The 23,771-nt window shown below is 44.9% G+C and overlaps 1 protein-coding gene across 2 annotated transcripts in view; it reads left to right on the plus strand.

Moving 5' to 3' along the window:
- SAMD4B (sterile alpha motif domain containing 4B) overlaps positions 1 to 23,300 on the plus strand; it is a 33,098-nt gene extending 9,798 nt beyond the window's left edge. Inside the window, exons 3-13 of one of the 2 annotated variants that reach the window (XM_018576946.1) lie at positions 4,941 to 5,414; positions 6,391 to 6,630; positions 7,947 to 8,056; positions 12,196 to 12,282; positions 15,977 to 16,274; positions 16,362 to 16,447; positions 18,038 to 18,162; positions 19,206 to 19,404; positions 19,485 to 19,608; positions 21,095 to 21,178; positions 22,587 to 23,300. In XM_018576946.1, the coding sequence (XP_018432448.1) occupies positions 4,941 to 5,414; positions 6,391 to 6,630; positions 7,947 to 8,056; positions 12,196 to 12,282; positions 15,977 to 16,274; positions 16,362 to 16,447; positions 18,038 to 18,162; positions 19,206 to 19,404; positions 19,485 to 19,608; positions 21,095 to 21,178; positions 22,587 to 22,615 (1,856 nt within the window). In that variant the 3' untranslated portion in view covers positions 22,616 to 23,300. The remainder of the gene's footprint in view (positions 1 to 4,940; positions 5,415 to 6,390; positions 6,631 to 7,946; positions 8,057 to 12,195; positions 12,283 to 15,976; positions 16,275 to 16,361; positions 16,448 to 18,037; positions 18,163 to 19,205; positions 19,405 to 19,484; positions 19,609 to 21,094; positions 21,179 to 22,586) is intronic. The other variant, XM_018576947.1, reaches the window with a different exon arrangement.
- Positions 23,301 to 23,771: the final 471 nt, after the last annotated feature.

Consider the following 23,771-nt stretch of genomic DNA (forward strand, 5'->3'; position numbering starts at 1 on the left):
CTGATGTGAAGGGGGCATCTATAGTGAAGAGGGTTCCTAATGTAAAATGGGGGCATCTACAGTGAAGAGGGTTCCTAATGTAAAATAGGGGGCACCTGAAGTGAAGAGGGTTCCTGATGTAAAAGGGGGAACTCTGATGTGAAGGGGACATCTGAAGTGAAGAGGGTTCCTGATGTGAAGTGGGCCCTCCATAAAATCGTCCCATTTTAGACTGGGGTGCCTCAAGATTTTTCATACTTTAAAGGGTGCCGTGACGAAAAGAAGGTTGATGTAGGGGCTACATTTGGGTCCTTGGAATTTTCTATTATCTGCTGATCTGGACAATAATATATCTGCTGTACTAGGGTGACAACGCTCACTCACTGTACTATGTCTGTGGAAGGGCAGCATTGTCACCCTAGGAAAGAAAGTGTTTTAGAACTACTGAACACCTCCTCTAAAGCTCACAGCATGTGGAAGTTGATTTGTTAGGTGAATAAGACAGGACTGATAACGCAGGACTGATTGCAGTGTGACAGAAAAATAAATCACAGGAAGTTACGAACTTGCTGGATTTCCGGAAGAATCAACACGCATTTTGTTTTGCACATAGGAAATATAACAAATGCTTTCAATTGTATATTTAACAGATAAAAAGGGAGAAAACGGGAGACGTTTACATTCACTTTGGAGTCTATTTACAATTTGCAGAGCCATGCCTCCTGCAACTCTAAACATTTGTTCTGTGTGAATGGGGACCAAACCAATGTTCTTGGTATTTTCTTTTAAAGTTGACTGTAAGCCCTCGTTCACACCTGAACTTTTTGTAGCGCGTTCTACGCTCGACGAACGCTCTACAAAACGCTCAAAAATATAAATCCCATTGTATTCAATGGTCTCGTTCCCACCTTGGCGTATTTCCGCCCGTCCCTAACGCGCTACAAAACGGCCCACGCCTTGAAAAGGTACGTGTACTACTTTGGGCCGTTTTGTTGCGCGTTTCCATTGGGATAAAGACAAGTAGCCTTCGGAAACGCGCGACTTTTTTAACGCGAATTGCGGTAAAAAAAACCGTGCGACAGACGCGGATATGCAATACGCCTAGGTGTGAACGAGACCTAAAGTTAGAAGGAAAAAAAAGTATTCGGGGTATATATAGCTCATCAGGTGCCCTTAAAGAGGTATTTTTCCTATTTTACGTTGGACTTAAAAAAAAAAAAATCTACAAAGAATATTCATTTTTGCCGCCTTTCGCACAAAATGAACATTGAGTTTTGCAGGACATTTGGCTCTGGTTTATATATAGACGCCTTTAAAGAAGAGCTCCTGGAATCTTGCCCCTGCAGTGGGTCTACCCACGTAGACAAAAGGGTGCCTTTTGTCTACGTGGCTCAAATACAGCAGATATACTCGCCTCGTCCCATACCCATCCCCTCCCCCCTCTGCTCTTGGTTTGGAATGTCCCCCGGCGCTCTGTCGTTTAAGTAGTCACATCAGCAGTCCTTAGAACCTATGAGCCCAAGGGAGAAGAGGCTGCACGGGGACCGGTCTAGCAGCCTGGTAGGACAGAGAATCGGGTGAGTATATTTGCTTCATTTGCATTTGAGCCCCTAGACCAAAATGAGCAGTCATCTTAAAACTGAACCTGTCATAAACCTGGGCAGTCCACATGGAGCACATGAGGAAAACATTCAACATGCAGGTTATCTTAAGTGAAACCACATCAAGTGATCTAGGCAGCTAAAATGAAATACAAACTTTGACTTTTCCTGTTGAGGTGACAATTGCCATTTCTTGTGCCTCTTAATTTGTTTAGCACACATTTTTAAGGGAGGGAGGCGGAGGGGCACATCAATAATTGTAAAGATTTGCATGATCGTTCAGCTGCCTCTAGTCTGAGAGTTTGACATCCAGTTTTCATCAAATATTTAGCTTCAGTCGCACAGATTTGTCATTCCAGAGTTAGCGGAAAGATGAAAAGGTACAGCACTTTATTTGGCTCAGTGTGACTGAACAGAACCAGCAAAATCTGTATCTCTAGGAATTTGTTTGGCTATGTATCAGCATCCTACTGAGTCACCAAACCCATTATTAGTGACAGGCAAAAGAACTAAAAATAGATCCTCTGATCTGTGTCATTCCTAAGGCTTTCTTTACCCGATCGCTGCCTCCAGCTTTGTGTCGTGCTGATCTACTGTAGCCGCTGAGATCTTTGGTGATCGTGATATTACGGGATTGTTTGCTGGAGTCAAACCTCTAAGCATCGATTTGGATGTGCTTACTATACATATCTCTTTATAGTATACTGACATTATTTTTTGTTGATGTGCCTTCTTACCAGTAAATCTCTCCTTACACTCTAGTGCAGCTCAGATGCTGTTGGAAAGTAGCACAAGTTGCTTTTGTTCTACCCTCTTGTTGCTTTAGAGCCCGTTCACACCAGAAGCGTTGGGGCTTTGCTGTTGCTTTCCTGCGCCACCCCAACGAACTGACAAGGCAATTTGCCTTGTTTCATTGGGCACAGTTCACACCACCACAATGCTGCACTGAAAAAACAAAAGTATGGCTCTTTGTACTTTTTTTTTTCAGCGCAGCAGTGTGCCTCAGTACAGCCACATTGCACTGTGCTGTGCCAATTGTTGTAAAGGTCCCATCGCACTCTTGACCGGTAAGTCCCTTTTTGGAATAGGTGGCTGCTGCAGTGATAGACGGATGGCGCCGCACAGTATCAGAAAAGGGGTCAGTGCTACTGGTATGCTGATCAATACAATACGCCTTTATTGATGCATGACATTTTGGGGCCATGCAGGGTCCGCTTTTATCATGCAAAACCCAGATGAAGGGGACCCTGCATGGCCCCGAAATGTGTTATGTGATGCTGTGCATGCGTCCATAAAGTCGTATTTTTCAGCATATTGCAGTGCCAGTCACCCCTTCTTTTCTGGTGCAGTGACAATTGAATTTAATGAAATGTTACTATTGACATTTCAATAAAGTTCTAGCATTTTAAACAGTGCAATGTGTTTAGATTGTGGCCTACTGGTGTGAACGGGCCCTAAACATAATGTGGCCAGCAAACACACTATATGGACTACACTAAATGTAAACATGCTATATGGTTCCTATATTGTAAGGTAATTCCTTCGTCCCACCGAGCTGTAAGGGCTCATTCACACCATGGGCAGTGACTGGCATTTTCAGCAACAGTGACCGCAAGGGCTCATAGCAAGCTGTCGTCTATATCCCCCTTTTCAGACCACAGTGAAAAATAGTAAACCACAGTAAAATAAACTTTGAAATTTCAAGAAAGTTTAAAACGAAAAGGTAAACTTTGCACTGCAACCACACGTGGCACCTCTTCTATCCATCGACGCACAACTGACACCAGCCCACACACTAAAACTGGCTATTTTATTTTGCAGGCCGGTGTAAATGAGCCCTAAAGGATTCCTAGGGAGAACATTGTTGCTTACTAGTGGATTTTTGTCTTTTCCATTACTTTGATTAGCAGACCATTCTACCTGAGCCGTTTACTATTAGCAGACTGTGAATGACATAAACTGCCCCAGTAATGTCTGAGCAATCGAGCTTATCATTGCAGCAATCTCTCGTGCTGGTATGGTCACAGTCATTATGACTTGTTAAGTAGTATATTTGCTATGCATTTTTCTGCTGTGTGTGCATTTTTCCAGGCTCAGATTCCGGAAATAATGAAGCAGAGAAGAAAATCCAAGTCAGTCAGTGAGGACGCTATGTCTGCTTGGTGAATTTACAATGAACCTGTACTTTGCACATTCAAGCTAACACATATACTGGTCAGCAACCACCGTAGGGTGCTTACCCCTTTGTTGCCACCCTCACCGATGCAGCTCCTCCCTCCCTCAATGCAATGCATCAGTTGCCAGCCCCAAACTCAGTCAGAAGCAAGCAGCATGTGTCTAGATTTATTCACATACCCAACATTTTCGAAGGAAACCTCAGGGCCTGTAGTGGTGGATGGGCATGTTGAAGTAAAGGGTGGGATCCTGTGGTGTCTGCTGTGTGGTTTGCATAGAATTACAGGTTCACTTTTTAAAGAAGGAAAAATTAAAAACTTACCTTTGCAGTGGAGCTACCCCTGCACTGCTATAGTCAAGTGCTCATTTTGTGTAGGGGGCTCAAATAGAGCAGATATACTCGCCTTATCCTCGGTCTCAGGCAAAAGCACGTAAAAGTGGTACTTGCAAAGTTTTTCCTTCCTGTAAACCATTTTTTTTATTTACTTGAAATATGCCTTTGTACTTGTTAACAGATTTGATTGTTTGCAAAGAGTAATTTCCGTGTCGTAGCCCTCTCCTCTCTTTGGGAGTGTGTAATTACTGTCTGTGCTGTCCTACCCTGTTTCCCCAAAAATAAGACCTAGTACTATTTTTGGGAATTGCTAAAATATAAGACCTACCCCCAAAAATAAGACCTAGTTGTGACCATTCCCAGGGCCGGTGGTGGCATAAGGGGGAACTTGAAGAGCGATGGGAGAGGCGGGAGAGAATCAGTTGTGCCAACTAAGCCAGCGCTAGAGGAAGCGAGTCGGCAGCGGAGGGAGCAGAGCTTCATAAGCCGATGCTTCCTCTATAGCGCCGGCTCCTGTCACAGGTGGAGTGATACCAAATGCGCTCCGCCTGTGAGGAATCGATAGTGAAAGTGCGCTTCGCTCATTCTGGCCAGCGATTGGTTAGCAAATTGCTCTTGGAAAGGTACAGCACCCCTGATCACCATATTTTTGTACATGAATACATGTAGACTTTTTTACATGAATAAGTGTGGATTGTTGTACATTGAAAAAAAAATAAGGCCTACAGACATTGTCTTATTTTCGGGGAAACACGGTAGTACCCTGTAAATGTTCTATTTCCTATTGGAGTTCATGTGGAAACAAAGAACAACACCTTTGAATTATTTGTTTTTTTTGTCTGTGTTTGCAGCTTTGATAAGTCAGTGGCATCAGGAATCCAAGGAGAAGGTGATCTCTCTGCTCCTGTCTCACCTGCCCCTGCTGCAGCCCAGGAACACCGAAGCAAAATGCGAGTACATGAAACTTCTGCAGAAAGTGCTGGCATACACCACAGAGAGCAACCAGTACATAGAGGAGAGCCGGCAGCTTTTGTCCTATGCACTAATCCACCCAGCCACGACGCTGGATGATCGCAACTCTCTGGCATTGTGGCTCAATCATCTGGAAGATCGACTTTCCACAGGTTACAGCCGGCATGGCAGACCTGAAGTACCTGCTACGCACTTACGGCAAGGCTCTGACGAGTGGCAGGCCCCAGGGGACCTGGGCATGGGAGAATCTGGACATAGCTGGCAAGAAAAGCCACTCAGAGAAAATGGACTGATGCCCTTTCATTCATCCAGTTCAGTGCCCTCCGCTATCCAGAGTGTCGGCAGCGGTACAGGTAAGACTACTAAACCCCAAGTGAGGGGCATCCAGTGTGCTAGACCTTTGTTGTTTGCGGATTCATGTATTCTAACTCATTACCTGCTTGAGTACAAGATTCCAGACCACTTCATTACCAGGCCATTTCTCAGTGCTGTGATAGTTTGACGAAACTAGCTGGTATTGAGCCGATTTAGGTGTGCTTAGCCTTTTAAAAGTCATCCTGTGAAGCCAAGTAGTACGCTCTGTCTATTGGTGATCAATGGTACTTTAAACATCCCCCACCCACCTTGAATCTGCTGCCACCGATCCCTTCCTTCCGGCACTTCCTCTTCCTCCATTGTAAGAGGAAGGGAAGGGCTGACTGTCCGTAAACCCATGCAGTGTTTACACTTGTGATCACTGTGATTGGTTCACTTGTAGCAGCCTGCTTGTGCTCCTGTATTGGAGGGCAGGCTCCATAAAGAGTATAATTTTTGGATTACTTTTTTTTTTTTTTTTGACACAACTTTATTGCTATTGCAAGGGGGGCTAAGAAGCCCCCTAATGTGATAGCCAATTTACATGACAGGTCCTCTTTATGAAGACATCAGGGGTCTCTAAGACCCCTAATGTCACCTAGGAACCCCCAGAGAAGCTGATGAAGCACAGATCTGCTTCATCAGCTTCTGTAGCTGGAAAGTGACATTGAAATGCAGGAAGTGATGTAATATACATCACTTCCTGCATTCCGGGACTGGAGAATAGATCAAAGGGTGATCGTGTACTGAACTCCCTTTGATCTCCTGTCAGAGCCGTGCCTATCTGATCTCAAACGGTTTTTGAGCGTATGGTGTCACTTTTCACTACTTTTTGGACATTTATATATTAAACATGAATAAGAGACCCTCTGATTTTCCTTCCAAAAATAAGAAGTCCATCATTTGTCATTGGTAAAGGTATCTCACAGCACGCCTATGCTTCATGTATGATTCACCCTGGTCTCTGTTTTGCAGTGCTTCCCTGCCAAATGCACCCAAGCCCCCTGAAGCGCTCCATGTCCCTGATTCCCACATCCCAGCAGACGTCCAGTGATTGGATAGGGACAGATGAGGTTTCTGGACGTCCTGTCTTCCTCACCCCAGACCACGCTCCCCTCTCCCCTCAGAGTAGCGTGGCCTCATCAGGCAGCGAACAGACAGAGGAGATCATCTCTGGACGTAACTCCTTCCAGGAGGACGGCAGTGGAATGAAAGGTAGAAAAAAGAATGCTAGACGACATTGTAATGGGGGGTCCTGATGTGTGCATGTGCCTCATATGCTGTGTTTGCATGGAACAACGTTGACATATGTGCCTGGAGTAAGTAGTTCACTCCTCAGTGATGTCACTAGTTTTGAGTTCATTGGGGGGATATGTTCTCAGACATAAGTTTTAATCGCCCAAAAAAACACTGCGCTTGTGTGTTGCTTTGTATAAGTATTAAACCCTCTTGGATTTTTCCTTATTTTGTGCTGTTACTACCTGGAATTAAATGCATTTTATGTATCCATTTTCAAAGTGTTTTAAATCCTTTTTTTATTTAAGATATAGATATATATGTTATTGTTTTGTACATAGCATGATACATAGTGTGCCTTTTTTTTATTCTCCTTGATGTCATGACTTAACCGATAACGGAAACCAAAAACAAAATTTTCAAATCTAGCAGCTTGCCAGTCTTTAGATGTGGTGGCTGCATTAGCTTTCTTTTGTTTTCAGGCTGAGAACATTTTGAGAAGTACAGAAAATATCTGTTGATCCTGCCAGAAATACAGTGACCTTGTCAGTTTCTGTGAACTTAACAGAAAGCTCAAACAGCCTTATTTTTCTGCTAAAACATAACCTGCTAATCCCATCAGCTCCGTAAATACGTACGTCAATATGAAGCATACCACTGATGAAAAATCAGAGGCAGACATCCGTGCTGCTGACATGTACAAGGCCTGTACTGACTCCGGCATAAGAGGGATACCACTGATGGCAGCCATACCACACCACATGGATACAATAGACGTCTTCAGCATATGGAACTAAAAAGACATTCCTATATTGATATTCATAGAAAAATATTGACAGTCGTAAGGAAAGCTACAAAAGGTTTCAATTGGGGCCCATTCACACCAATTGTAGTGTGTTCCAGAGCGGCAGCTGCTGGGATGCACAGCAGTCGCTCACAAAACTTCTCCCTTCGTTCTGGGCTGCGATGGGGCGTGGCGGTGCAAGAAATGCTGCATACAGTGGACCGGAACGCAGGCATTGTTTTGCCACGCGTCCAATCGCACTCCGGGAGGGGGGGGGCGTGGCTGAGGTGCCATTGACTTCAATGCACTGCCACGCCCCCTCCCGCCCTAGAACGAAGGGGGAAGTTTTGTGCGTTTCTGCAGCTACGCTCTGGAACGCACTGCAATTCGTGTGAATGGGCCCTTAGCCACATCATATCCTTTTCTCAAATTGATATTTATAACATTTACTCTTATTTGATGACCTGTATAGTTTTCATGTCTGGTAACGCATTCTCTGAATCCTGTGCAGATGTGCCGACCTGGCTGAAGAGCTTACGCCTACACAAATATGCATCCCTCTTCTCACAAATGACCTATGAAGAAATGATGACACTGACAGAGCAACATCTGGAGTCGCAGGTGATTGTTTGAGCTATTTGCGGTCTTCATATACTGAAACCATTTTTGTGCTATTAGTGATAAAAGAAACAAAGCCTGGGGTCCATTAAAGGAAATGTATTGTTTAGTAAAAGCTTATTAGAGTACCAAACCTTTTCTGTAGTCTGCAAAGGATATTCCTTAGATCTATAACCTATTTTATCTGAGTTTCTAAAAGCAGGACAGCTGCATATATGGGGATATAGCGGCCTCTTAAAGGAGCCAGGACACCACATTACTGAAGGTAAAACTGGGATTTCAGTTTATTTTGGGAGTTATTGGTCTCCAAATACAAGGAGTGAGATGCAATTTTAGAATGTGGTTTGTTTATCTCCTAATAGCCTTCTTGATGCTAGACCTTTTTTTTTTATTTAACTTACATGGGCTTTTGATATTGTATTCCTGTGTTCTCCTCAGAGATACTTTATCAATTTTGTAATACACTAAACCGACTTGCAACTCCACAACACATCTGCTGTCTCAGTTGCTGACACAGCACTGTGATCACTGCGATTACCTATCGCTGTGATCACAGTGCTAGGACCTCTAATTTGCTGTTGAGGGCCTGCCTCGGACACCTAAACAGCAAATTAGAGGACACAGCATTAACTCATTCTACCGCATGAAAGTTGTTATTCCGTCAGTGGTCATTAAAGGGTTTCTAAACCCTCAGCTTTTTTTGCATATATCTACTGCTAGCAAGCAGTAGATATATGCAAAAAGTTTTTTAGTTTTTTTTTTTTTTTTTAAACCCCTGCTTTAACAGCTGTTTAAACTTAGCTGTGTCTTCCCCGCGCGCTTCCGTCCCAAAATGTGAAACTGCACGGGCGGCCGCAAAGCATCTTGGGGGCGGGCGCATGCTCACATTTCTGGCCAGGACGCGAGGAAAGACACAAGGTAAGTCTATGGACGCGTGCACCCGCATGCAGACACCGTGGGAGAGTAAGTGCCAGCAAGCTCAGAGGAGTCAGCGCTGGATCGGAGATTCACCCCAGCGCTGGAGAGGAGGCTGAAAACTACAGGAAAGAAGAAGATGATCGGATTAAAAGACATCATTTAAGGTAAGTGCTTTAACCTCCCTGGCGGCATTCCCGAGTGTGGCTCGGGGTTAATTTTCAGTACCAAAAGCGGTAACCCCGAGCCACACTCGGGACAGCACAAAAGTGTCACTTACCTTGTCCCTGCGAGTCTGTGGTGTCTGCTGTGTGCGCCCGGCCGATGCCGGCATTCGGCTTTCAGTTTAGTTTTCGGGCGTCACATCGGGGGGCGGCGCCGGTGGGAAATTCAAAAGTGAAAACATGACATTTACACAGAATACAATGCAATCTGCTATAATTACATTTATCTATAAAACTATTTCACTTCAATTTTGTCCCTAGAGCTTTGTCCAGTGCCCTGCCTGACACTTTTACTGTTCTTTCTGCCTGGAAACTTGAGAACGTCCATGGCAATCAAAAAGCGTCCCTTTAGGTCAAAAGCGGTTTTAGACCAGGTAGAAAACAGCGATAGTGAATTACAATCACTTGCAGAATTGAGTGATGGCGATTCGTTTGGAAATTCGTCATCAGGCACAAAAGGAAACTTGAGAACGTCCATGGCAATCAAAAAGCGTCCCTTTAGGTCAAAAGCGGTTTTAGACCAGGTAGAAAACAGCGATAGTGAATTACAATCACTTGCAGAATTGAGTGATGGCGATTCGTTTGGAAATTCGTCATCAGGCACAAAGTGACGACAGCGACGATTCTGCGACCGAGCTCTGTGATGTGCGAACTTGGTACTCTATTGACTGTGGTTCGGATCAGGCAGCTCCCCAAGAATTCCAATTTACTGGACCATTTTTTTTCATTATATTATAATTTTGTATGATTTATTATATTATAGTTTATGATTTCGTGTTTCAAACTTTATCATACCCGGGATGTCTACTGGACTCTTGTTTGGACAGATTTAGGTGAGTTATTCCTAAGATTTACTAAGAATTACAGGCCTACAATATAAAACAACAAATTGCCATGAAAAAACAATGTACCGCTTTGGCATGCTAAAATCCTGCATAATCATACCGCCAGGGAGGTTAACATTGGGATAAGGGAAACATTTTTTGCATTTAATGTCACTTTAAGGAACTGAAAGATCGTGATGGAATAATCCTGTCGTTGGTCAGGAAGGGGTTAAAGGGTTCAAATGCAACATAGCCCCTGGAAAGTAAACCTGTGCAGTGAGAAATGAGTAGGCTGCTATGGCTGACCTCTCATTCTATGTGCCAGCTGCCATGCTGATCCAGTGGTTTCAGTGACCCAGAACAAGTATGCAAGCGAGTTCTGACATCACTTAGTGCATGCCGATTTTGGGGCAGTCACTTGCTTAGCCTGAAGGCTAGCAATTTCAGGAGGAGGCCAGCAAAGAGAACCTCAATATAGGCTTCCTATACTAGACTGAATATGTCCACATGCCTGCATAGTTTGAAGTTGTGCTTCTAAACAATGCTGCTTTATTGGCAGCACAATATAGAGAAGTATTCACGGGCCTGGGGAGAAATCAAACATCTTTTTCTTTGTGTTCCTGCACTGCATCTTGTATGGGAAATTCAAAAGTGAAAACATGACATTTACACAGAATACAATGCAATCTGCTATAATTACATTTATCTATAAAACTATTTCACTTCAATTTTGTCCCTAGAGCTTTGTCCAGTGCCCTGCCTGACACTTTTACTGTTCTTTCTGCCTGGAAACTTGAGAACGTCCATGGCAATCAAAAAGCGTCCCTTTAGGTCAAAAGCGGTTTTAGACCAGGTAGAAAACAGCGATAGTGAATTACAATCACTTGCAGAATTGAGTGATGGCGATTCGTTTGGAAATTCGTCATCAGGCACAAAGTGACGACAGCGACGATTCTGCGACCGAGCTCTGTGATGTGCGAACTTGGTACTCTATTGACTGTGGTTCGGATCAGGCAGCTCCCCAAGAATTCCAATTTACTGGACCATTTTTTTTCATTATATTATAATTTTGTATGATTTATTATATTATAGTTTATGATTTCGTGTTTCAAACTTTATCATACCCGGGATGTCTACTGGACTCTTGTTTGGACAGATTTAGGTGAGTTATTCCTAAGATTTACTAAGAATTACAGGCCTACAATATAAAACAACAAATTGCCATGAAAAAACAATGTACCGCTTTGGCATGCTAAAATCCTGCATAATCATACCGCCAGGGAGGTTAACATTGGGATAAGGGAAACATTTTTTGCATTTAATGTCACTTTAAGGAACTGAAAGATCGTGATGGAATAATCCTGTCGTTGGTCAGGAAGGGGTTAAAGGGTTCAAATGCAACATAGCCCCTGGAAAGTAAACCTGTGCAGTGAGAAATGAGTAGGCTGCTATGGCTGACCTCTCATTCTATGTGCCAGCTGCCATGCTGATCCAGTGGTTTCAGTGACCCAGAACAAGTATGCAAGCGAGTTCTGACATCACTTAGTGCATGCCGATTTTGGGGCAGTCACTTGCTTAGCCTGAAGGCTAGCAATTTCAGGAGGAGGCCAGCAAAGAGAACCTCAATATAGGCTTCCTATACTAGACTGAATATGTCCACATGCCTGCATAGTTTGAAGTTGTGCTTCTAAACAATGCTGCTTTATTGGCAGCACAATATAGAGAAGTATTCACGGGCCTGGGGAGAAATCAAACATCTTTTTCTTTGTGTTCCTGCACTGCATCTTGTTCATGTGAAAATTAGGAAAGCAACGCAGGATCATTTTCTGTTTGTACATTCAGATGATCACACTCGCGTGCTCCAAGGAAATTTCTGTGCAGTAGGACTTGATATATGTTTAGTCACCTCTTGCAGTGAACCTGCTACAACTTTCTGGGTTATATTTTTGGTAAATGTCACCGTCTGTTCTGCGAGAGCTTCTGTGTACTGGGAAAATAGTATGAGCTTGCTTCAGCTGGGTCACACTGACAGCTCACTGCTGTGCCTTCAGCCAGCTGAGAGAAATGCAAAGTATGACCGTTGAAATACAGTCGGGTTCAGTCACTTGGAAGGATAACAATTCTTGACAATGGGATCCTCATTAATTTCTTTTCTTTTTTTTTTTTTTGCCCATGGCAGAACGTCACCAAAGGTGCAAGGCACAAAATAGCTCTAAGTATCCAGAAACTGAGGGAGAGACAAAGTGTGCTCCGCGCACTGGAGAAGGTAAGCAGAATCCTGTGCAGGCAAGTTTCAGAACACAGATGCTGACATTTATTTAATAAAGTATTGTTTTGTCTCTTGGGGCATCCACTCACAGATCCTCATTTATGGCCTGACTAGCTTGCTGTCTGAGTGAAAGTCACCACACATTACTGCTGTTTACTTTGTGTTATTATGTCTTGTATGTACATTTGCATGTGTATTTGTACCAATACTCTGTTCTGTTGTAACTGCCCTACGATTACTATGCACCAGTAACCTCTGTTTGGTACATGCTTTGGTCTTCCATAATGTGCATTGAGCTCCGTGGTGTACTGGTTTGTTTCTATTATTTGAGATCCTCTGTTAGGTGATGGCCCTATAGAAGTCCGTGAATAAGCGTCTGGGGCACATTGGATAGTTGCTAATGCCATTGCAGATGCACTATATTGCCAAAAGTATTGGGACACCCCTCCAGATCATTGGATTCAGGTTTTCCAATCACCTCCATGGCCACAGGTGTATACAATCAAGCACCTCGGCATGCAGACGCTTCTACAAACATTTGAACGGGTCGCCCTCAGGAGCTCAGTGACTACAAGCGTGGTACCGTGATAGGTTGCCACCTGTGCAATAAGTCCATCCGTGAAATTTCCTTGCTACTAAATATTCCACGGTCACCTGTTAGGGGTATTATAACAAAGTGGAAGCAACTGGGAACAACAGCACCTCAGCCACAAAAAATGACAAAGCGTGGTGAGCGCATGCTGAGGCGCACAGTGCGCAGAAGTCGCCAACTGTATGCAGAGTCAATAGCTACAGACCTCCAAACTTCGTGTGGCCTTCAGATTGGTACAACAACAGTGCGTAGAGAGCTTCATGGAATGGGTTTCCATGGCCGAGCAGCTGCATCCAAGCCTTACATCACCAAGTGCAATGCAAAGTGTCGGATGCAGTGGTGTAAAGAACGCCGCCACTGGACTCTAGGGAAGTGGAGACGTGTTCTCTGGAGTGACGAATCACACTTCTCTGTCTGGCAATCCGATGGACGTGTCTGGGTTTGGCGATTGCCAGGAGAACGGTACTTGCCTGACTGCATTGTGCCAAGTGTAAAGTTTGGTGGAGGGGGGGTTATGGTGTGGGGTTGTTTTTCAGGGGTTGGGCTTGGCCCCCTAGTTCCAGTGAAGGGAACTCTCAGGCCATCAGCATACCAAGATATTTGGACAATTTCATGCTCCCAACTTTGTGGGAACCGTTTGGGGAATGGTCCCTTCCTGTTCCAACATGACTGCGCACCAGTGCACAAAGCAAGGTCCATAAAGACATGGATGAGCGAGTTTGGTTTGGAGGAACTTGACTGGCCTGCACAGAGTCCTGACCTCAACCCGATAGAACACCTTTGGGATGAATTAGAGCGGAGACTGCAAGCCAGAAACTGAGGGAGAGACAAAGTGTGCTCCGCGCACTGGAGAAGGTAAGCAGAATCCTGTGCAGGCAAGTTTCAGAACACAGATGCTGACATTTATTTAATAAAGTATTGTTTTGTCTCTTGGGGCATCCACTCACAGATCCTCATTTATGGCCTGACTAGCTTGCTGTCTGAGTGAAAGTCACCACACATTACTGCTGTTTACTTTGTGTTATTATGTCTTGTATGTACATTTGCATGTGTATTTGTACCAATACTCTGTTCTGTTGTAACTGCCCTACGATTACTATGCACCAGTAACCTCTGTTTGGTACATGCTTTGGTCTTCCATAATGTGCATTGAGCTCCGTGGTGTACTGGTTTGTTTCTATTATTTGAGATCCTCTGTTAGGTGATGGCCCTATAGAAGTCCGTGAATAAGCGTCTGGGGCACATTGGATAGTTGCTAATGCCATTGCAGATGCACTATATTGCCAAAAGTATTGGGACACCCCTCCAGATCATTGGATTCAGGTTTTCCAATCACCTCCATGGCCACAGGTGTATACAATCAAGCACCTCGGCATGCAGACGCTTCTACAAACATTTGAACGGGTCGCCCTCAGGAGCTCAGTGACTACAAGCGTGGTACCGTGATAGGTTGCCACCTGTGCAATAAGTCCATCCGTGAAATTTCCTTGCTACTAAATATTCCACGGTCACCTGTTAGGGGTATTATAACAAAGTGGAAGCAACTGGGAACAACAGCACCTCAGCCACAAAAAATGACAAAGCGTGGTGAGCGCATGCTGAGGCGCACAGTGCGCAGAAGTCGCCAACTGTATGCAGAGTCAATAGCTACAGACCTCCAAACTTCGTGTGGCCTTCAGATTGGCACAACAACAGGGCGTAGAGAGCTTCATGGAATGGGTTTCCATGGCCGAGCAGCTGCATCCAAGCCTTACATCACCAAGTGCAATGCAAAGTGCCGGATGCAGTGGTGTAAAGCACGCCGCCACTGGGCTCTAGGGAAGTGGAGACGTGTTCTCTGGAGTGACGAATCACACTTCTCTGTCTGGCAATCCGATGGACGTGTCTGGGTTTGGCGATTGCCAGGAGAACGGTACTTGCCTGACTGCATTGTGCCAAGTGTAAAGTTTGGTGGAGGGGGGGTTATGGTGTGGGGTTGTTTTTCAGGGGTTGGGCTTGGCCCCCTAGTTCCAGTGAAGGGAACTCTCAGGCCATCAGCATACCAAGATATTTGGACAATTTCATGCTCCCAACTTTGTGGGAACCGTTTGGGGAATGGTCCCTTCCTGTTCCAACATGACTGCGCACCAGTGCACAAAGCAAGGTCCATAAAGACATGGATGAGCGAGTTTGGTTTGGAGGAACTTGACTGGCCTGCACAGAGTCCTGACCTCAACCCGATAGAACACCTTTGGGATGAATTAGAGCGGAGACTGCAAGCCCGGCCTTCTCGTCCAACATTAGTACCTGACCTCACAAATACGCTTCTGGAAGAATGGGGAAACATTCCCATAGACGCACTCCTAAACCTTGTGGACGCCTTCCTAGAAGAGTTGACGCTTGTGTAGTGACAAATGGTGAGCCAACCCAATATTGAACCCTACGGACTAAGACTGGGATGCCATTAAAGTTCATGTGCGTGTAAAGGCCAGTGTCCCAATACTTTTGGTAATATAGTGCACATCCAGAATCCTAGTTTGATAGTTTAGCTTGGATTTGCCTTTTAAAGTGAAAGCTGCCCATTTATAAAATGGTACTTAAGTGTGACTATCACCTATAGTTAACCAACCAGTTTTTATCCTTCATTTGTTTTGGTTGTTTTCTTTGTTCTATTCTTGTTAAAGCCTAACTCCAGCCAAAACTTTTCTTCTTTTTTTTTTTTTTTTAGTAAAGTAGGGATTGGTTAGAGCCTCTACTGGGGATTATCTGCCAAGAGAGAATTGTAGGGTTCTTGTTTTTCTTATAATGAGATCTGCTGTACAAAAGAAAAGAGATCAGATTCTATACAGCTAAATGATTGGTAGAGGTCATTACTCCTACTTTGTCATAGCATAGAAAGGATTGGTGCCAGCAACCATGCAGTATGCTTATGCTTTTTGTGGGTGTTCTGTTTGTTTTTTTTGTTGGGGGGGGGAGGGGGTGGTGTTAACTAAGATTATATTACCTAAAATATTTTAACTTTTAATTTGGAAATATAAAATTAACTATCATTTCCATATGTAAGACGGTACCCAGTGACGACGTGTTGACAAACCTAACATTCTTTATCCTTTTAAATAGGACATCCTGGAGGGAGGAAATGTACGAAATGCTCTTCAGGAGCTTCAGCAGATCATCATCACACCCATCAAGTACTATAGGCCCAATCAGACAGAGACTGTGAACAGTGGACAGTCTTCCCAGCACAGGCCCGTTCATGATTCGGCCAGCAAAAGCCCAGATGAGAACGAGCGGCCCACCGGACTGACAGCTGATGGATTTCAGCAGCAGAGTGATCTAAGGTGCGACCTGGAAACGTCTGTGCCACCCATAGCAGATGGGGACATACCTGGACAACTGACAAGAGTGCTGGGCAAAGGTGAGAGTTCAGGTTTCACCTTGCCGTCTGTGTGCATTGTGTGTCTTATCTGAGCATATGGCTGATCTCTTACATTTCTCTCTACAGTGTGCACACAGCTGCTAGTCTCCAGGCCAGATGAGGAAAATATCACTTGCTATCTGCAACTCTTGGAGAAGTGCCTGACGCATGAGGTAACTGAACAGTGGCCAGCATTGCTTGTTGCTAAAGAATTAAAGAGCTCCTCTGGGAAAATGTAACCCTACCCCCACACTGCAAGGGTTAAGTGCTTGTTTTCATCTAGGAGCAGAAATAAAGTTATACTCAACCAAACGTTGCAACCGTCTGGCTGTTAGACTGGTTCTTAAAGCCTCTCTCCCCCTCCACTCCGCTAATCTAAGGTCCTGTGAGTTATCACGTCCAATACAGTGTATTGGATGTGAGGACGCAGAGGGACATATCATCGCTGGAGCGGAGGATTAGACCGGCTTCAGGTGCTGGCGTAGCAGCCAGCTGGCTCCGAGGTTCCGTATCATTTTATTTTCGCTTCTAGACAAAAACCAGCACTTAACTCTTGCTGTGCGGGGTTGCCCCACTGCAAGGGTTCAGATCAGTTTTGCCCGGAGTTCTTCTTTAAATAAATAAATATGCAAAGCCATCTAAATAGGATCTTAGACCCATGGAATGGAACTCCACCCAAAACATTTAGTGTAGTTTTGTATAGAGTGGGGAAGGGTTAGAACTAGAGGTGCACCAAAGTGAAATGAAAAAATGTCAGGCCGAAACCGAAAGTCTGTGTTTTTGTTTTTTCTAACCTTTTTTTTTAAATATATTTTTATTAGTTTTATTTTTTTACTTTACTTTTAGGGGCTTCGGGGAAATATTGGGGGTCTAAGCAGACCCCTGATATTTCCCTTTTACAATAGAAAAAGGGATTGAGGACACAGTCCTCAATCTCTCTTTCTGCATCCCCTGTTATCAGTGATCAGGAATCCTCTATACTGAGTGTTCCTGTTCATTCATAACATGTGGCTATTGTGTGTTTACTATAACCACAATCATGAATGAACAGGAGGTCATGTAGATCACTTCCCATTCATTCATAATTGATTATATAGTAACCATACTCTGTCCTCAATTATGTACAAACACTCAGCGATCCCTAAGTGTTTGCACTTGTCTCCTTCGTTGTCACGGGAGGCTGAGCAAGCAGAGCGGGGAGGAGATCTCAGCCTCCTCTGACTCCTCCCCCCACACTGCCGGCCTCTTGTGACAGCTGTCTCTGCCCCCACACCGCCGCTCTTCTGATCTGTCACAGGAGGCTGCGCAGGCGGAGAGCTCAGCCTCCTGTAACAGCAATGACACCTGTCTCCGCCCACAGCGCCATTCTCTTTATCTGTGACAGGAGGCTGAGCAGTGCGGGAGGAGAGATGCTGGTCGTTCACAGCACTCTCCATTCCCACACCGCTCGGCCTCCTGTGACAGTTTCTCTCCTCTGTGCTGGACAGAGGGGACACAGCGCAGTGCCCAGTGGGAAGGAGAGAAAGCAGAGATGCACCGCTATTTCGGACGGAAGATTAAACTTTCGGCATTTTGCCAAAAGTGCCTTTTTCGGCTGATTATGTTTCGGCGGCCGAAATTTCGGCGCATCCCTAGTTGGAACATTATTCATTTTTTTTACACCAGCTGCGTGAGGGGATTCACGCTCTCCATGTGTGTTGTGTTTTTTTTTTTTGTAACTGCACAAGCATGGTAATTAGGAATTTTTCTCCATCTTCCTGCAGGCATTTACTGAGACACAGAAGAAGAGAATACTCTCCTGGAAGCAGCAGGTCTTGAAGCTTCTCCGGACATTTCCCCGCAAGGCGTTACTGGAAATGCAGGGGTACAGGCAACAGAAGGGGTGCAGGTGGGCTGTGTATGGAGGGGCATGTGAGGCGCGGGAAGGCGACAAGCTACATTTAGTGAAAAGGGGACCGAGTGGATGCAGCTGAGTTGTTGAAACGAGTCATAATGGCAACAGGCCAAACCTCTGAGGATTCTGGTATTGTGTGGCAAGGTGGTGGAATATTTCCTGAACTGCTGCAGCTTATCTTTTGTATAAGAACTTTTGCTCTGTCCTTTAAACCCTCGATACCACTCCTTCTTTTTTTTTTCTTTTGGACAGAATGGAAAAGGGTAATGCGACTTTCAGGTTTTTATTGGTATCTTTGTCCCACTGAGCAGATTACATTTTAAAGGTGTTCTCTCAGCAGCTCAGCTCTCCTAAACCACTCTTCCAAAGCTCCAAAAGCATTGCTAGAATGGGAGTGCTGAGCTGCTGAGTCACCTTTTGGGGGGCGGGTGCCAAGTTACTGTGGTGAGAAAAGAAGCTGAGCTGCTGGGTCTGCTTCTGAGGTGAAAGTTTTTAGGATGAATTGTTTCATCGTACCAGCAGCCGCAAAGCCCAGTAAGGGTTGTGAAGTAAATCTTATTTACTGCTTGATAAGGATATGCAAATATTTGAATTTCAGAAGTCTGACCAGTTACCCTTTGATGTAGCCTGTATTTTGGCCGCAAGGTGGCAGCATGCAGTGAAAGTCAGAGGTTGCTGACTGCATATAAATATTATGACCATCGGCAGGAAGTGCCTCGTGTGGTTTCTAAATATATTTCTATGAAGTTTCCTCTGGAAAGCATATGTTACAGCATTTATGTACCGAGCTCTCACTAGTGGAGTCCCTGTAGGTATTTGCGGGATGTTGCCTTGTCTGAAAACACAAGCTCAGCGTGTAGCATATATGCCAGGCTGTGAAAATATGTTTTGCTCTTTCTCTGAGGCCAGTTGCATGTGCAAATCAAGATAATACATACACTCTACACACTGAGGCAGGGTGAGCCACTTGGTGTTGGCTGCTGCACTTACCCAGCATGTGTTTGTAGTCTACTAATGTTGGCTGTTTTTCTCTGCAGTTGGGCGTTTGCATCAAACTCTCTCCCCATAGCTGGATCTGTGGGTGCCTCCGTAACACGAAGGGCTCAGCGCCCATTTCAGATGCCCCCTAGGGCTGTGCCGCCTTCTAGGATTGGCGTAATGAGTCCCGGATCAATTGGGGGTGTCTCTCCCCGACATGCACTTACCAGCCCAAGCACTGGGAGCCAGGGACGGCAGGTCAGTGATTTTTCTGTACAATCTCCTGCTAATTTTATGGGGGCAACGGATTTGTAATCTCTGCATTAATTTTCCTACAGAATCTCTGGTTTGCCAATCCAGGGGGTAGTAACAGTATGCCATGTCAAAGTCACAGCTCAGTGCAGCGCACCCATTCACTGCCCGTACACACTTCTCCGCAGAGCATTCTCAAGTTTCCTCCTGGTAAGTTTGGGTTTTTTAAATGAACCAAGTGGGGTCTCTGCAGGTACCTGCCTGTTAGCATCAATATTTTTGGGCTCTATCTTTTTTAATGCTTTCTACTTAAGGTTAACCTCCACACGAATGTTAGACTCTGTCATATAAATTAAAATTGCCTGAAAAGACATTCATGGAAAGAAGATGCTCGCCTCTCCCACTGCCTACTGATGAGAAAAGTTCAGATGAAGTCTGTTTAGACGCCAACACTTCAGGAGTGTTGATCTCCTGTGTCCTCCACGGTACACAATGGTTCTACTCTCTGACCCAGTAGTGACATGGAAGTTGGTGGGAGGAACCACAAAGCACTGCAGGGGATTCAGAAGGTTTCTGCACCAACCAAAGCTGGCAATTCCACGTAATAAGAGCAGCATGGACCCTGCAAAAGAGGAGTTTTTACCTTTTATCCTTTTGCAGGGACAACTGTTTGGGGAATTACATTTTTGCATCAGGGTCCCTCCAACATGATGGCAAAAAGAGACTTATGTCTACCTGTCCCCTTCAATGCTAGCTCTATATATGAAGACCTAGGTATTGGTCATGTGTTATCTGCTGGTGAGGAAAATGTGCTAATTAGAACTTCTGATCTTGTACCTGAGCCGTCACATGTGACAAACACTGGAGAGTACTTTAAGCAGTTTTGCTTTTTCTGTCGAGGAATGTTCATCACTCCAATTTCTCTTTATTAATCCGAGGAACACTGTTTAAATCTACCCGTCTCCTGACTGGTAGCATGACATGGGTTAAATGACGTTAGACCTCAGAGCTGTGAGCCTGTGGAGTATATGAGGTAATTATTACAGTGAAAGTGCCTTTCTTATATTTAGACAATTCTTGCTTATCCTGGAGTGAGCTTTAAGTGATATCCACTCAGATTTGTAGGCATTAAAGTGACCTTAAAGGCTATTTTTTTTCCCTCCCCCAATGTTAGTGTAAGGACTTACCTTAAATGATGTCTCTTAATCCGATCATCTTCTTTTAGTGTAGTTTTCAGCTCTCCCTCCGGCGCTGGTGCGGGTCTCCGATCCAGCGCTGACTCCTCTGTCCTCCTCTGACGTCCCACGTAGTCTGTGCTGGTGCACGCTGCTCCATAGACTTGCCTTGTGTCTCTCCTCGTCTCCCGGCCGAACATCTGAAGTGCGCATGCGCCCGCCCCCAGATCCTTTGCGGCCGCCTGAGACTTTTCAGATGTTCGGACGGGAGCACGTGGCGAAGTCACAGGTAAGTTTAAACCTGTTTTCAAAAGGTTTTATTTTGTTTTATTAAGTTGCATATACCTACTTCTTGCTAGCTTTAGATATATGCAAAAAAAGTGAGGGTTTAATAACCCTTTAAAGTATTGTTTCTGTGTATAGACTTGGTGCCATAATGCACTCTGCGGTGGCTTTAGATAAACCAAGCTTATTAATGTGGTTTCACTGACCATGTAGAAATGTTTGTTTTCCCACTACAGACTGCCAGGTTCCTGGGGCTGACTTGGAGATTAATCCCCGGCTGGAGTCCTTGTGCCTGAGTATGACGGAACATGCATTGGAGGGTGAGACACAAACACATTATCGGTGGAAGTCAGAGTTAGGGGTCACACTGCAAACTAGTAGTAAGAAGGCCTTGCGTATAATGTTGCAGTGCCTGCTTCATTGAGGTTGTACCATAATCCGTATACACAGATAAAGGATAAAGTTACTTGCATATGCCTATGCATATTATAAGGGTGACAGATCATGGTATTCCGGGGGCCCATCAGCGTTTCTTTAAATCAGCATTTCTCGGCACCCTGGCTGAGAGAGGCTGTTCTATCTATAGTGCACATCAGAAATTGCTGTGGTAGATTTCATGGAAGCCTACAGCACAGCTTGTATGTTTGGCATGAGGCATCCTAACTGACATAAGACTTTCAGTGGGAGTACTTGCTTGGCAGGGGCTAGTGGGCTGACAGGTGGGGCATGGCTATATTTGTTAAAGTCGTATTAAACTTTCAAACTTTTTATCAATAATGAATTCCGATCCAACACATATACATTGGCCATCAAAGTATTTCTTCACATTTTCCCGAAGCATTTACAAATCACTGTTTTGAATCTCCAAGACTCCCAGTTTAGTTTCACTGAGCTTCCAGTTGCATACAAGATCTCAATGAACAGAGCAGTCTGCAGCAACTGTCCATTTACTAGCTTGATGAAGGGAAAAGAGAGGAGGAAGGAGTGGGGAGAAGGGATTAGTGGGGAGGCTTACCTTGTGGTGTGTTTTCTCTTGTGGAGACGCACACAGCTTACTAGCACACACAAGGTTGGCTTCGTAGGACCCTGCAAGGGAAAGGAGTCACCCTAAAGCAGGATATCGGGGGCCAGTGCTCAGCTGCTTTTTCAGGAAGCTAAAACTTTTAAACATCAAGGAGCTGCATCCATTGTAAGTGATGAGCATTTGCAATAGCTTAAAAACATTTTAACTTTAATATCACTTTGACTTTAGTCCACAGAGCAGGCTGGAGGCAGGGAATCGGCGCGGTATACAGAACTGGCAATGGCCTTCTGTATGCTTAGCCGGGGTGAGTGGGTCAGAGTAGTATGCATTACTTTACACATCTCTGTTCTGAATGGTTTCTTCATTGGTCTTAGGCTAGGTTCACACCAGATGCAGTGCGTTCAGGTCCGATTCCAGCCAGAACGCACTGCATCGCACTGCGCCTGGCTCACTTTTTTGTGGGGCAGGAGGTGGCGTGGCGGGCCATTGAAGTGAATGGCATCGTAGCCACGCCCCCCAGCCGCAATGCGATCGGCCGCATGGGATCGCAAGGCACATAAGCATTTTGATCGCACTGGACCGCACTGTGGTCATCTGGTGTGAACCTAGCCTTAGCCTGAGTTGGACAAAACTCCTAGTTTGATTGTTTTCCACTCATGTGTTGACTCCATATGTTTTAAATCATTTTTTTTTTCCTTTGGCAGAGGGAACAGACAAAACATCGACCATCTGACCGTGTGCTTGTTGAACTCTTCTCCCCGAAGGGCGTCATTTTCTATCCCTTCCCATGACCTCAGCCAGGGAAGCGACAACGCCTTTCCCCCCGCCAGTTCCCCCGTGAGGCCGTCACTACATCATCCACCCACTGCGTTCTAATACTCTTTTCAGCTTTCATAACTTTTTTTTTTTTTTTTTAACAATGGTTTAATATCCAAATACACACAGCACTGCTCAGAGTTAACGTTGAGGAAGGAGCTTTTTTTTTGTTTCCTTTATTTTCCAGTCTTTACCCAAATACCAAGACATGTAACAATGGGGGAGCTTAGTGAAGAGCCTCTGCTGGTGCACACAGCTTTGCCCACCATGCACTTGGAACGGGTCACAGTGGCACAGCGCCCTGGTGGAGGTGAGCAGGAAGGATTATGCTCCGCCAGGACGTGCAAAAGCTGGACAGGCAAGGTGTCCTGTTTTCATTGTGGAGCCAGGCGCTCCAGAGAAGGAACCTCTGTCGGGCAAACACACTAAGCTAAGGAGCAGCAACTGTTCCCACTACAAGGACCGGCATCTTTCAGGCAGGACACTGCCCTTGTGCGTTCACTGGCCTGCCGATGAACAGAGGAGGGAGGGACGGCACAACATAGAGATTGATAAAGTTAAGTCTATAGGGCGCTAGAATGCATGCTTGGGGAGAATACATTTATTTATAAAGGTACCCAGAAGGCAGAAGTATGGTCTTTTTTCCTTAGGTGGGGAATGTACCCCAGGATTTTCTTTTTATCTTTGTACATGGGACACCTAGACTATGTTGGCTGTGTAGACACAAAACTAAGAAAGCTGATAGACTTCCTTCTCCCTCCCCTCAGGTTGTTGGTTCCTGGCTAGAAGGTAGCATCTAGCTGTCTTCTTTGTGCCACGTATGCCTGAGTTGGAGATTCTTTTGGGATCCACCTCTTCTTACAGAAAGGAAGTTAAGGGGGATCTTTTGTCTTCTGCTTCTAACAGTCCACATCCACTTCTGTCTGGCTTCTGCTTACATGATGCTAGACATCAAATGCAAGGATTCTTAGGGCTTGTATAAACATTCAAAGTGCACCTGGTGTTTTTAGGGTTCCCTCACCTCTCTGTAGCAAAGGGGGTTACTTAGGAAAGCCAGTAAGATAAATTGGGGC

The sequence above is a fragment of the Nanorana parkeri genome, unplaced genomic scaffold (assembly GCF_000935625.1).
Source record: "Nanorana parkeri isolate BGI_ZX_2015 unplaced genomic scaffold, ASM93562v1 scaffold80, whole genome shotgun sequence".
NCBI lineage: Eukaryota > Metazoa > Chordata > Amphibia > Anura > Dicroglossidae > Nanorana > Nanorana parkeri.